The sequence below is a fragment of the Furipterus horrens genome, unplaced genomic scaffold (assembly GCF_987537825.1).
Source record: "Furipterus horrens unplaced genomic scaffold, mFurHor1.1.pri manual_scaffold_6, whole genome shotgun sequence".
In the NCBI taxonomy this organism is placed as follows: Eukaryota; Metazoa; Chordata; class Mammalia; order Chiroptera; family Furipteridae; genus Furipterus; species Furipterus horrens.
This window is the reverse complement of record NW_028327176.1, coordinates 170,360,593-170,374,319: the sequence shown is the minus strand read 5'-3', so window position 1 is coordinate 170,374,319 and position 13,727 is coordinate 170,360,593. Positions and strand designations below refer to the sequence as shown.

General features: G+C 33.8%; 1 protein-coding gene across 2 annotated transcripts in view; it reads left to right on the top strand.

Annotated features, from left to right (window-relative positions):
• Window positions 1-13,727, top strand: part of AHI1 (Abelson helper integration site 1) — a 170,448-nt gene that overhangs the window by 93,782 nt on the left and 62,939 nt on the right. For both annotated transcript variants that reach the window (XR_016511655.1, XM_090279880.1), the window contains exon 18: window positions 4,973-5,028. Coding sequence is in view for 1 of the 2 variants with exons in the window: in XM_090279880.1 (XP_090136006.1) it covers window positions 4,973-5,028 (56 nt within the window). In the remaining variant the exon portion in view is untranslated. The remainder of the gene's footprint in view (window positions 1-4,972; window positions 5,029-13,727) is intronic.

Here is a 13,727-nt window from a genome sequence, read left to right as displayed (position 1 = left end):
AAGAATAGAGAAGTAAAAGCCTTCTTAAAGTTTAATTTGGTGTAGAGCAAGGAGGTATTGGTAAGTATAGTATTTGGAGGGAGTTTCAGATATTCATTTGGATAAATAATTAATAATGTGTTTATTATTATTGGAATTGGGAAGGTAACCAATAACACAATTAAAACATTGGTAGATATTAGAAACAAATTGAGGGAAAAAAGGAGTGTGCATTGAAAATGACCAAAAACAATAAAAGAGAAAAATTAAGAAACAACAATATAACGAAGTGGGAGTGGCGATTGGTAATGATCATCACTCCTACTGCAACATTGAGAACTCTCAAACTAAAAAGTCATCAGAGAGATGCGGACAGAAAGAAGTCCAAATGGAACAAATTCCATAGAGGAACGAGTCCTACTCCCTAAGAAGATGTACATCAGTAGTCACTTTAATACCTGGGAGCAGTTTTTAAGACAGAGACACAGGACAGCAGAGAAGGAAGCCTTTTATAGGCAAAGTGATTCTGCTGAGACAGAAATTAGCTGAGCTTCTACGAATCATGTGGCCTGACATGATGGATCGGCATCTGAAAGACTCCGAGTGTGAGTCAGTCCTCTCTCCACACATCAGTTCTCTCCCTTTTCACTGGCATAAGCAGTGAAATAGGAAACTGGGAGAAAGGCAGAATTCTTAATCTCTAGATCCTTAAATCTCAAAGTTCTCCTAGAGGGAGCAACTGATATCTTATTTGGGGGATATTTATTAGATATTTTGAAATTAACTAAAACAACAGTCCAGTCTCCAACCCAGGCCAGCTCCTGATTTGAACAGAGATCCACCCTTTATTGTAGTTTTATAAAAGAGGAAAGCGTGAGCTCTCTCTGAAGGAAGATGTTTTTTATTTCATTTTTCACTGATACATATCTAGCAGTTCTAACCTAAAATCAGAAATAACGAGGTATATGAATAAGCAGGAATAGGTGACCCATAATCAATAAAAAGAACAATCAGTGAAGGAAACCAGAGATGATCAAAGTGTCAGAATTAGACAAGAACTTTACAGTAACTTTTATACATATATTCAGTATTTTTTTAGGACACCTGAGCAAAATGAATGAAAAGATGGAGAATTTCAGCAGAGAACTGGAAAAGAAAAAAAAAAAAAAAATAAGGAAATTCTACACCCAAAGAGTAAAATAAATGGTTTGAAAAAGTAAATAAATGGGCCTAATAGCAGTTAGTGCACAGTTAAAGAGAAAGGATCAGTGAACTCGAGCGCGGGTCAATAAAAAATTATCTAAATTGAAACTCAGGGTGTGCGGAGAAGGCGACAGAGCATCAGACCTGTGTGACTGCATCAGGTGGACTAAACAGCTATAACTGGAATTCCAGAAAGAAACTAGAGAAAAGAGGTGAAGAAATAATGGCCTAGTTGTTTTCAAACTCTGATAAAAGACTGAACATGTAAAAAGCTTAGCAAACCCCAAGGCTGTATGTAAATGAAACCCCACTTAGGTACATCTTAATTAAAGTAAAGAAAATGAACATTAAACAAGAATTGTAAAAGCAGTCAAAGGAAAAAGTGTATTACATTCAGGGAATAACAATAGCACTGATGGCTGTCTTCTCATAAGAAACAATGGAATAAAATAAAGTGCTGAAAGAAAATGGCTATCAACCTGGATTTCCATGCCCACAAAAATATTCTTCCTAAATGAAACCTACTCAAGACTTCCCAGGAAAAAAATAACATAGTCACCAGCAGATTTATACTGCAGGAGGTTGTATGGGACCTTCATCATTCTGAAGGTAAATGATCTCAGATGGAAGTTTGAATCTGCAGAGAGGAATGAAAACACTGGAAAGGATCAATATATATCTAAATATAAAAGACTAGTTTTTCTAAAATTCTCAAAGACTATTGACTGTTTAAAACAAGTATATTGACAATATGTTGTGGGATTTATAACATGTAGAAGTAAAATATGAAACAACAGTAGCATAAAGGATGGTAGGATAAATGAAATAATACTGTCTTAAGGTGACTATATTATTTATGAAATGGAAAATCTTAATTCCATGAACACTGTAATGAAGATGTCTATTGTACCCGTACATTAACCATTAAAAAATATAAAGATGTATATCTAAAAATTTAGCCATAGGGAATATAAAGTGGAGGAGGAAAGATATTTTATTATTCCAAAAGACATTAAAAAGGAGGAAATAAAATAGCAAGATGAAAGATTTAAACACAGCCATATGTTAACTGCATTAAATGTAAATAGTCCAAGCATTAAAAAGCAGAGATTGTCAGACTAGACAATCTAGCTGTAAATATTTATTGATACATTGATTTTCTATATTTTTAATTTATTGGTTGATTAACTCAATAGATGTTATATATCCTTAAGTTCATTTTGAGGTATTCTAATTTTAAAATGCTCCATGGTAAATTGTACATTTTAATTATGTTTCTACATTATTAATATAGTTAGTGAACAAAAATTTAACTTAGAATATAAATACTACAAATAATATTTTTATTTTATTTAATGTTTCCCATAAAGTGTATTAGTCAGTGTTCTGCAGAAAGAGAACCAATAGGGTGTGCGTACTGATAGATTTACTTTAAGGAATTGGTTCACACAATTTGGAGGTTGGGAAGCCCAAGATCTTCAGGCAGGCTGGCAGGCCAGAAACCCAGGAAAGAGTTACAGATCAAGTTGAAAAGCAGTCTAATGGCAAAATTCCCTCTTTTTTCAGAGAGGTCAGTCTTTCTTAAAGCTTTTAACTGATTGGATTAAACCCACCCACACTGTGAAGCTTAATCTGCTTTACTCAAAGTCTACTGATACAAATGTTAGTACTGTACCAACCAAAAAATATCTTCACAGGAACGTGGGGTGTTCTGACTATATATCTGGGTACTGTGGCCTAGCCAAGTTGACACAAAAATAGCCACCACTACAAGTTACTTATTATGAGCTTTCACCTTAATAAAAGTGAAATAAGGTACAAATATAGAAAAATATAGATTATTTAGGTAAAACTTACACGAAGCAGAGAGCTATTTGGGGATATTTTAACTTAAACAAAACTTTCTGTATATTCTTTACTGCAAGTTTGAACAAACATGTATGATTGTATTTCCAAATGATGTTATTTCAACAGGCAATCTAAATTTAAAACTAAGATTGTATCTTTGGACAATCCACTTCTAAAAATTTTATTTTTAACACAGCGCAAAGTAAAACTGTAAATTATTTAGTTTTTTTTTTCTAATTTTAGAAACTGAAAGTTACATATTTTTTGGATTCTTTTTATTTCCATCATTTTGAAGTTACTTTGTAATTGGATAAGAATTTTAAAATCGGTAATCAGTCTAGGTCAATATTACAGCAGATTGCACTACGGAGGGCACAGGTGTAAGATGTTGCTAATTGCCGAACCTCTTAGTATGACCACTTGCATTCAAAAGCCAATGTGTCAGGCCAGACTGTTGTTAGTGGTTGCACCTACAGTTGTGGGAATGTGGGGGCTGGGGAAGAGAGGCTTTCACCATTTGTTCTATATACTTCAGTTTTATTAAACTCTTGCATCAAGAATTGGCCTTATTTGAATATTTTACAATATGTTTTACTCAGGCTTTTAAAACAAATTTTTAGATTCAGGGTCAGAGTTACTGTATAATAAAAATATGTCTGTCCATCAAAATTACCTTAAAGATTGTTATTATACTTAATACAAAACTGTTTATTTGCTCTGTGGAATGTCTTCAAAAAAGGGTATCTTCCCCCCCCCCCATACTCTTGAGGTCAGAAATCATACTTTATCCTTTTTAATTTATCCTTTATTACTGAGTGCCAAGCAGCCTCTCAATAAATATATGTTGATTGAATACAGGTAGTATTGTCCTTTATAGTTCACTGTCTAATAATAGATGTTGAGAAAATTTTTAATGAAACAATTTTTAATCATGTTTTATGGTACTTCATTTATTTTGAATATACTCTTGCCAAGTGATGAAAAGTGATTGTTTTGTGTTAATCTCAGTCATACCTTAAGAAAAATAAGTAAATGCTTATGTAAACTAAGAGGAACTAATGTTTTGTTTCAACTAGGAATTTTGCTAATTGCTACAAACAGTACATTGCATTTCTCTCTTCTAACCAGCCCTACCTGTGACAGCCTTTAGAATCATTTGAACAAACTGTTCTAAGATCCTAACTCATTGGTTTGCTGATGGACAGATTGTAAAGAAAATGAGACCCACACCTGTGTTCATTTTTAACTAGAGCTTGACTTTGAACCAGTATCTTTACAGATGAGATGTGGTGTGTTATATTCTTAGGACCTGTTTATTACAAAGAAATGCAGTAAAGAACATTGGGAGCAAAAAGATAAATCCACAGATGATAAAAGGATTTTTCTCAAGTTTATCAGTCAGTTTTATCAGTTTAAAGGGGAGAATCAAAGGGAATTTTAATTTTCCAGATACTCCATGGTGACTGAATAAATAATACAATGTGTCATAGTAGGAAGTCAGATCAAAGAGAAATTCAAATTTATTTATTCTCTTTTAGAAAATAAGGAAGTGATTTCTTTCTAGCCTTTGTGATACTTCTTTATGAAAACTTGATGACCTCAAGTGAGAAATAAAACTTTTAAGGAAGAAGTGCAGTAGAGCACAGATAATGGTGTACGTATAGTTTTTGAGCCAAAGGCAGGATGTGGACACGTTTTGGGCTATTGCTAAAAGCCGCTGGAATGGAAAAATTGCCCTAGTTCACCTGAAGTCTAGTTTGCTAGCTAACCTCTCCAGCTGTTTCTGACCATAGAATTCAGGATACAACTTGAAAGGATCCTGCCATGCAAGTGATGCTTTTTTTCTTATAAGCTGTTGCAGTTGTGTCTTAACTGACAAATGTTTTCAAAAGAAAATGAACAGGTATAATAAGCAAATATTCACCCTCTTTTCTTTTCATAGGAATTTTCAGCACAGAAAGAATGCCTTGTAACCATCATGTAGATACAGCACCAACGGTAAGGCAATGTATTCCTGCTTTGTTAAAACTGGTAAGAAGCTACAAAATGATACTGGTTATAGTAATGGCATTGTAGACAACCCTTATCATGAGCCTCATGTTTTGTAACTGATGAAGAAAATTTACTAATTTTTGCCAAGATATAAGAAAATAAGATCTGTACCTTTTTTACAGTACTTGTTTATAAATGTGAATATTATAAACAATATGTTTTTTAATTTAAAAATACCTTATACTTTTGACAGAGTAATGTTAATCTATATGCAAATTGATTTACACCCTTTCTAAAATGAGTGTTATTTTGTGCACTAGCATCATTTAAAGTGAATGTTTTGTGATAGTGGAAGAAGGCCATTATGCTTCACTTTTCTTACAGATTACTAGACTTCATTATTATCGAAGTGAAATTCTTTCTTTTATCCCTGTTATGTTACTACCAGGCAACAAAAAGCATTTAACAATTACAGTGTTATTGAGGATATTAAAAATAATTATGAAGATGATATAGAAAGATAATTAAATTTAGTCTCTGAACATAATATTGATATGAAATATATATCAGTTGGTAGTTCATACTTGAAAGATTTATAAGATACAGACTAGAGTATATCTTCCTCTTCACAAAGCATAATCTTATTTCTTGTCTTTTCTATTCAATAAGTACTTCTTACAACAACTCATTTCCTCCTGTTAGAAAAATTTGGTAATATCTAATATATTTTTTAAGAGAATGAAGACAATATTCTTCTATATTTGAATTTTGTTAATTAATATCTTCCTCAAGGGGAGATTGACTCCAATTTCTATTTGTAATAAATTCGTATGATTAATTCAACATATTTGATGACTTACTATGTGGAGCTCCAGAAAAGACTAGTGTTTGAGGAATTAATCATCAGTGTAACCTTAAAAAAACAGTTGGCTATAGTGTATATTCCAATTATCCTTTAGTAGCAATAACCTTAGGTAAATTTTATTCTTTAATATTTAAAAATTAAAGATTAGCAATTATGGAAAATAAATTGTTTTAATGTATTTGAATTGTATACTTACTGGATTATTTTGCATACTTTTGAAATTTATGTTACTCCTGTAGGCATTCCAGCGGGACTGGTGTTTACATTTCGGGAGGGGGGGCATGGAGGGTCGTGTTTGTACATTCTTGAACTCAGAAAAGTGCAGCCTGGCAGAGTTTTTTGTGTATAGGCTGTTTAAAGAGTCCCATGTTAATTAAATGATAAAATAATAGAACCGAGTCCTCATGAACTCATGAGAAATAATGCTATTAACATTTATAGTAGTGATCTCAAAATAACTCCAAAGAGTTAGGAACAATATCTAATAATAGTTTAGGTACTGTTGGTCTTTTGATTATGTTTTTCCAGTTTAGATTATTAAATGTTAGTTCCTGTTATATCGATAACATTTCTACCCTGTGCAGTTGATAAAGTTTAGTATACTTGGTGTATATACAGGCACCCCCCAAATACTCAGTTCTTCAGGTTTTGACTTGAGCCAAGCTTTCTTTTTGCATTTTTTAAAGCTCTCCTCCTCTCTGTCTTTACTACAAACTATGTATATTCTACTAGCACTCTCCCCACAGTCCCCCTGCTTACTGGTAGTTAACCTTGGCCCTTTCTCCATAAACTTGAAATAGAATCACAGATGTGTTCATTACCCAATGTCCTGGAAGGTAAAGTCTGATTTTCACAGAAAATATAATTTTACCTAATTTCCATCCTTTGCACCTACAATGCCCTCATTTTCTTTAAAGGGATTAAGAGAAGAAAATACTTAGAGATGGAAGAAATGGGGAAAAGTTTGTCTAAAAAATTTAAGGTGACATATTTGTTAGTTCAAACTTTGTACTAGATTGGCCCAAAAAGGAGAGAGAGATTCTTTGAGTCTGAGAAAAAACTAGGAAGGAAGTTGGTTAGGATTTCAAAATGACCAAGGCTGAGTCCCCAAGTGACTTCTTGACCTTGTAGCTAACCAGAAATCTCCAGCTCACTTCTCTGCACATTAGCATCCCAGGACCCTCTTGCACCACATACCATCATGAATGTCTTGGGACTAGGAGAGTGCAAGATGCCAGCTACAACTATTCATCAGGCGAGGGAAATTAGACTTTCTCAAGCCTCTATAACAGGGAGAGATGCGTGTCTTACATTCCAAGTTAGAATGAACTTTTCAGTGACTGTATTGTTACAGAGGATAGTTTGATTCTGTAGCACTGTAGGGTGATGCAGTGTCTTTAAGAAAATACAGCTTATCCTGACATAAAACCACCTCTGCACCTTCGTTCTGTGGTCTCGCCTTCTTTTTGGTTTACTTTTTAAAATTTATTATATGAACTTCAATATTTTTGTTTGGATTTCTTTCTTTCTGACATAAATAATATCATATCTGTTTTTGAGATGCCTTTGATAGGAAGTAAAACAAATATCCTCACCTGGCATTACCACCACCCTCCATCAAAAAGAAGCAAACCTTTCTTTTTTCCTAGCTATAGTCACTACTCATTTTTTTTTTTTTGCATTCTTAGTTCTTCTAACTTAGTTTATACCTAAGAGTACATTTTCAAGCTTTATTTTCAAGAAATATAAATTGAGAGAGGTATATTACCTGAGTCTACATATTTTAAAATACTTCTTAGTTGTTTTTGCATAAGACAGCTTGCCAGGATTTTTAATTATTTGGACATAACCTTGTGCTCTCAAAGCATTCCAGAAATTGACCATCTTTTGGCTTCTAGCATTTAGTATTTTAGGAGAGACATTGGACATCAGTAGTTATTCTTTTGTATAGGTAGCTTGTTTTGCCTGCTCATATATTACAGATTTTCTTTTATTTCCTTTATACCTAATAGCCTAGTTCAGATTTAATGGTTAAGTGCGTGGCTTCCTTTTCACTGATTTCTGTCCCGAATGGTATTCACGCAGGCATTTAAGTATTATAGGAAAAGCAAATAAAATATTAGACAATCATAATATTAGATTATATGAAAATAATTAGATTATGCCACTTTAAGAACTAGTTGCTGCACCTGCTTGTAGCCTATAGCAAGTTAAGGATAATATCAGATTCAGATTAATCAAAGGTCATTGTCTGGACTATGAAAAATGGGCATAAAAGTTAGTTAATAGTTAAGTCGACACGGGCTTGAATCCCATATTTACCTTAAATGAAGGACCTATTTGCATATCAAAGAGAAATCATAACTAGCATAAGGAAGTCTTCCCTCACGTGTTTGGTCTTTTCTTATTTGAGATTACTACATGAGTTATATAGTTAAAACATACCTGCCCTTTAATGTACAACCATATGCACAGCAGTTCCCATAGCTTTTCATATTGTCACGTGGAATTAAAACATGGTACACCATGCTGAATATTATAACTTTGATTTGAGGAAAATTGTTTTTGAATATTTTCCAGTGATGGCCTATTGCCATCAGTCATTGATTTTTGTAAAGCTTCTTTAATTCCAGAACTGTAACACTGACTAATATTACTCTTTTCTTCTTATTTTATTCGATGATTCTACAACCCCTACTAATGCGAACAATATTCTTTTAACAAAAAGATTGTTGGCAGTTTATAAAACTACAGCTTACACTTTCACAGAAGCCTACACATCTACCACATGGGTTTTCTCCTGGAACATTCATCTAAGTATTGCATGAATTATTAGGAATTAAAATATCCTAGTTTGATCAGAAATTTAAATGTTGATGTATTATTCTTTATTATTGTAAAACCAAGCTATTTATAAGCTATTCATTCATTCATTCATTCTGCAGTTACACTTCTTCTTGATTTTCTAAGGGTTTCATAGGCAAATTTTTGTCACATAATTTTTCCTCAGTAATAAACTTAAATGTGTTTTAGAGTGTTTTGTTATTCTGGAAATATATCTGAGATGTTTGTGATGTCACTTGCCCTTAACAATAACATTCATAAATGCACTTATCTGAATTCTACAAATATAATTTTACTCTGACACTCTTGAATTTCCTGGTACCTGTACCTATTCTGCCACATTCCGAGTTGTTGTTAGGTTGTTATCATTGTTTAGCCCACTCTGTAGGTTAACAATATTCCTGCACATTGCAGTATTACACATTAGTAAAATATATTTTATCCATATATTTATGTAAAATTTATTTTTCACATTTTAACATAATATTTCTGGCAGCTTGTTTATGGATAAATGAATAAGTTCAGATGAGATGTCTTTGGTCCAAAGGAAGCACATTATTTTCTCCAGTCTGTAGAATTTTCCAGGAATTCATAGTATGTAATTTGGGGCGAATGTATCCCTATAAAACTCATAAAATAGAACCCATGGCCAATCTCTTCCTGTAGGTAATTGCAGGGTGGAGAGGGAACTGATAAACTATAAGCTTTTATAGCTTAAGTCATAAAAGAATATGTTTTCACTTATCAATAAAGTAGCAATTCAAAGCCGTTCTTTTGAAATTCAAATATAAATACAAAATAGGTTCTCCTTTAAGAGTACTGTGAGTTGTCCATAATATAACATTTTTCTTAAGTATCTGCACAGTTTTTTATCCAGAAATTGTAAGTTATGTTGATTTTTCCCATTAGCACACTCACTGGCATTTATGTTTTTCTTAGACTTTTCTCCTTAATTCTCCTTTGACTATTCTAAATTTCTATCTGGAAAACTTTTAAAGTTCTCGAAGTTTTATATCACTGGAGGGCTATAACATAACAGTGGCATAATCTGAATTTATTTTCTAAATTATCAGTAGACATTAGGAATGTGCACAGCAGAGTACAGTGCCGAGCACTGGGTAGACGTGAGAGCGGTAAAGAAAAATTAGAAATACAGAGATATAAAAGGTGGTTTTTGTCTCTGAGTAGCTCTTAGTCTCATTAAAAAGGTTAGCTGTAAACACCTAAATCCCAATACATGAAATGTATAGAAGTTTAGAGCAATATGAAACAAATGTCACGTCACCAAAGGCAGCTTGTGCTCAAGCTAAGGCATAGGGGTTAGGCCTTGGGTGCCACAGGAATTCCCAGGACAAGGGTGGCTGGGAGAAGGCTGTTAGGGAAGGTGCTGCTGGATAATAAGGAAGGATGGGATTTAAAGAGGGATAGGGTGTTCTAGACCAGAGTAACGGTGCAACCGAAGAGCCATAGAAGGAAAATATGCACAGTTGACAGATGGACAACAGTTTAATGAAGCAGAGTATATAAGAACATGAGCTAGAAGATTAGAAAATGTCATTTGGGCATGATTCATAAAGAGCACTGGTGTCAGGTAAAGAATTAAGAATCCTGGTGACCCTGTGAGTGAGCGATGTCCACAATGCCCTGTCCTCACCGACCCTGTTCAGCTCCTGTAGATTCTTGCCTATGGCTTCTTTTATGAAGTTGATCCATCTTATATTTGGTCTTTCTTTTTTTCTGCTGTCTTCTGTTTTTCCAGCAATATTGTCTTTTGCCAGGAACCCTGACTTCTCACGATGTGCACAAAGTAAGATAGCTTCAGTTTTGTCGTTTTTGCCTCCAGGAGCATTTCAAGGTTAATTTGCTCTAGGGCCCACTTGTTCATTTTTCCGATGACCCAGGGTATTCATAGATCTCTTCTCTAACACCATATTTCAAATAAATCACGTTTTTTTTCCTATCAGTTTTCCTCACTGTCCAACTTTTGCATTTATACATAGTAATTATATGAGGGTGTGGATGATCTTTGCCTTGGTCTATAATGATACATACTTATTCTTTGTGATATTTCCTACTTCTTTTTCTTTAAGTCTCAGTAAATGTCTGTCCTAGTAAAATGTATACTCGACGCAGAGAAGGATTCTGCATGCTCCTGTTCAGCACTACAGTCTGAGCACTCTGCAATGCATTGGCACATACTATTAATAACCATTATTATATTCCCAGTATATATAATGATCCTAAATAAGTTAATCACACATCTTTATGGTCAGTTAATATTTGACAAAGGAGGCAAGAGCGTACAGTGGAGTAAAGACAATCTTTTCAATAAATGGTGTTAGGAAAATTGGACAGGTACAAGTAAAACAATGAAACTAGACCACCGACTCACACCATACATAAGAATAAACTCAAAATGAACAGAAGCTTATATGTAAGTCACTAAACCATAAATATCATAGAAGAGAACATAGGCAGTAAAATCTTAGACGTTTCTCATAGTAATTTTTTGCCTGTCTATCTCCTTGGGCAAGGAAAACAAAGGGAAAGAATAAACAAATGGGATTATTTCAAACTATAAAGCTTTTGTACAGCAAAAGAAACCATCAACAAGATGAAAAGGCACCCGACTTCATGGCTAAACATATTCACCAGTGATATATCTGATAAGGTGTTAATTTCCAAAATATATAAAGACCTGATATAACTCAACATAAGGAAGGCAAACAAGCAATTGAAAAATGGGCAAAGGACCTGAACAGACACTTCTCTAAAGAGGATATACACATGGCCAATAGACATATGAAAAAATGCTCAACATCTCTAATCATCAGAGACATGCAAATTAAAACCACAATGAGTAACACCTCACACCTGTCAGAATGGCTACCATCAATGAATCAACAAACGTGTTGGCGAAGATGTGGAGAAAGGGGAACCCCAGTGCACTGTTGGTGGCAATGCAGACTGGTGTGGCAACTGTGCAAATAAGTATGGAGTTTCTTCAAAAAATTAAAAATGTAACGGCCTTATGACCCAGTGATCCCACTTCTGGGACTATATCCTAAGAAACCCAAAACACTAGTATGAAAGATTATATGCACCCTGTGTTCATTGCAGTGTTATTTATAATAGCCACGATCTGGAAACAGCCGACGTTCCCATCAGTAGATAAGTGGATAAAAAGCTATGGTACATTTACACAATACTATGTGGCAGTAGGAAAAAAAAAGGAAATACTACCTTTTGCGACAGCATGGATGGACCTGGAGATTAGTGTGCTAAGTGAAATAAGCCAGTCAGTGAAAGACAAATACCATATGATCTCATTTTATATGGAATCTAATGAACAAAATAAACTGACAAACAAAATAGAAACAGAGGCTGACAGCTGTCAGAGGGGAGGCAGGTTAGAGGACTGGATGAAAGAAGGTGAATGAATCAAGTAAAAAAAAAAAAAATATATATATATATATATATATATATATATATATTATATATAACACAAAGACATAGAAAACAGAGTGCTGATAGCCGGAGGGAAAAGAAGGTGGGGGGGTAGGTGGTGGTGGGCAAAGTGGGGGAAATGAGGACGGAAAGAGACTTTGCTTGGGCTTGCACACCTAAAATCTGTATGTTTTGCGAACCAATGTCACTCCAATAAATTGTATTTTAAAATAATACAAAATTATCACTTAATTTATTAATGCTTGGTTATGAAGATTAATGATATACATGTATTGAATACTGACTGTGTTGCCGATATATCTGTGCATCTACTTTGTTTTCATCTGCATGGTTCTTAGAGAGGTATTGTTCTTCCCACACGTTCTGGAAGCGAGGCACTGGAAAGTGAGAGGCTTGCCTAGGATCACACAGTCGGTGGGCAGGGAGTCAGGAGGTTCTTCTCGCTTTTAATTAACATGCTACCTAAGAGCCTCTAGAGTTCTTGATATTCGTGTCAAAACTTTTCCAAAGACTACATTTCCTAGGATATTGTTAGAAGAGTTTTGAGACATTTTTACTCTTTACACGTTTCCAGTCATTTAGTTTCAACATATGAGAAAGATGTGTCAGTGGTTACTAACGAAAAAGTCCCTTTTCTTGTGGATACATTCTTTCCTGGAACACAAAAACTAGTTCTACCTTTAAACACTGTGTTTTTTATTAATTACTCAGGTTTTGTACTTTTCTACAAATGATTAATTTGTATCTTAGCTGTACTCTTTTTCTAGACCATTTTACAACCATCAGTTTTCTCTTCCATAATGCAGCTCTTAAGACGTTTGAAAATATCTATATCATATCCATTTACTTATCTTAATCTATGATGATTCCATTTCTGTTTGTTCACATTCTTTGAAAAAGGAGCATCCAGTACTGAAGTTAATACTCTAATGGTAATATGAAAAATATAGTGGTGGTATTGGTTTCTGTAATCTGGATACTGTATTGATACTGAACTTTGACCTGCCATAACTTCTCAATGTTTTAAAGATGTGCTATCAAGACATATCTTCCCATTATTTATATTTGTGCCTCAGAATCCTTACCTCTAGAATGGAGATAATAACTACTTTATTAGTGTTGGTCTGTTGTCTCAAGTAGTGAGTACAATGTCTAACACTAACAATAATTTCTCAGCTATTACTATTTAACCCTAAGTGCAAAGTTGTCCATCTATTCTTGTTGAGTTTCATTAATTTGTTTTGACTCACTGTCCAGCCTGTAAAATTTTTTTGAATCCTGATTTTTTTCATCCATGGCAATAGCTCTCTTCTAAACTATGTAACATTGACAAATTTAATAATGCTCCTTATTATTAAACAGCAACACAGTGAAAATTTATCTGTGAACAATTTTAAGTTTTTATTTATGTCATTGGGGGGGAATATTATTATTTAAAAGCAACTTTAGTGTTAAATGGCGTTGTGGTTATCAAAGCATTTACTTGCAAATTTATTAAAATAAGATTTGGTGGTTACTTGGAATTTTC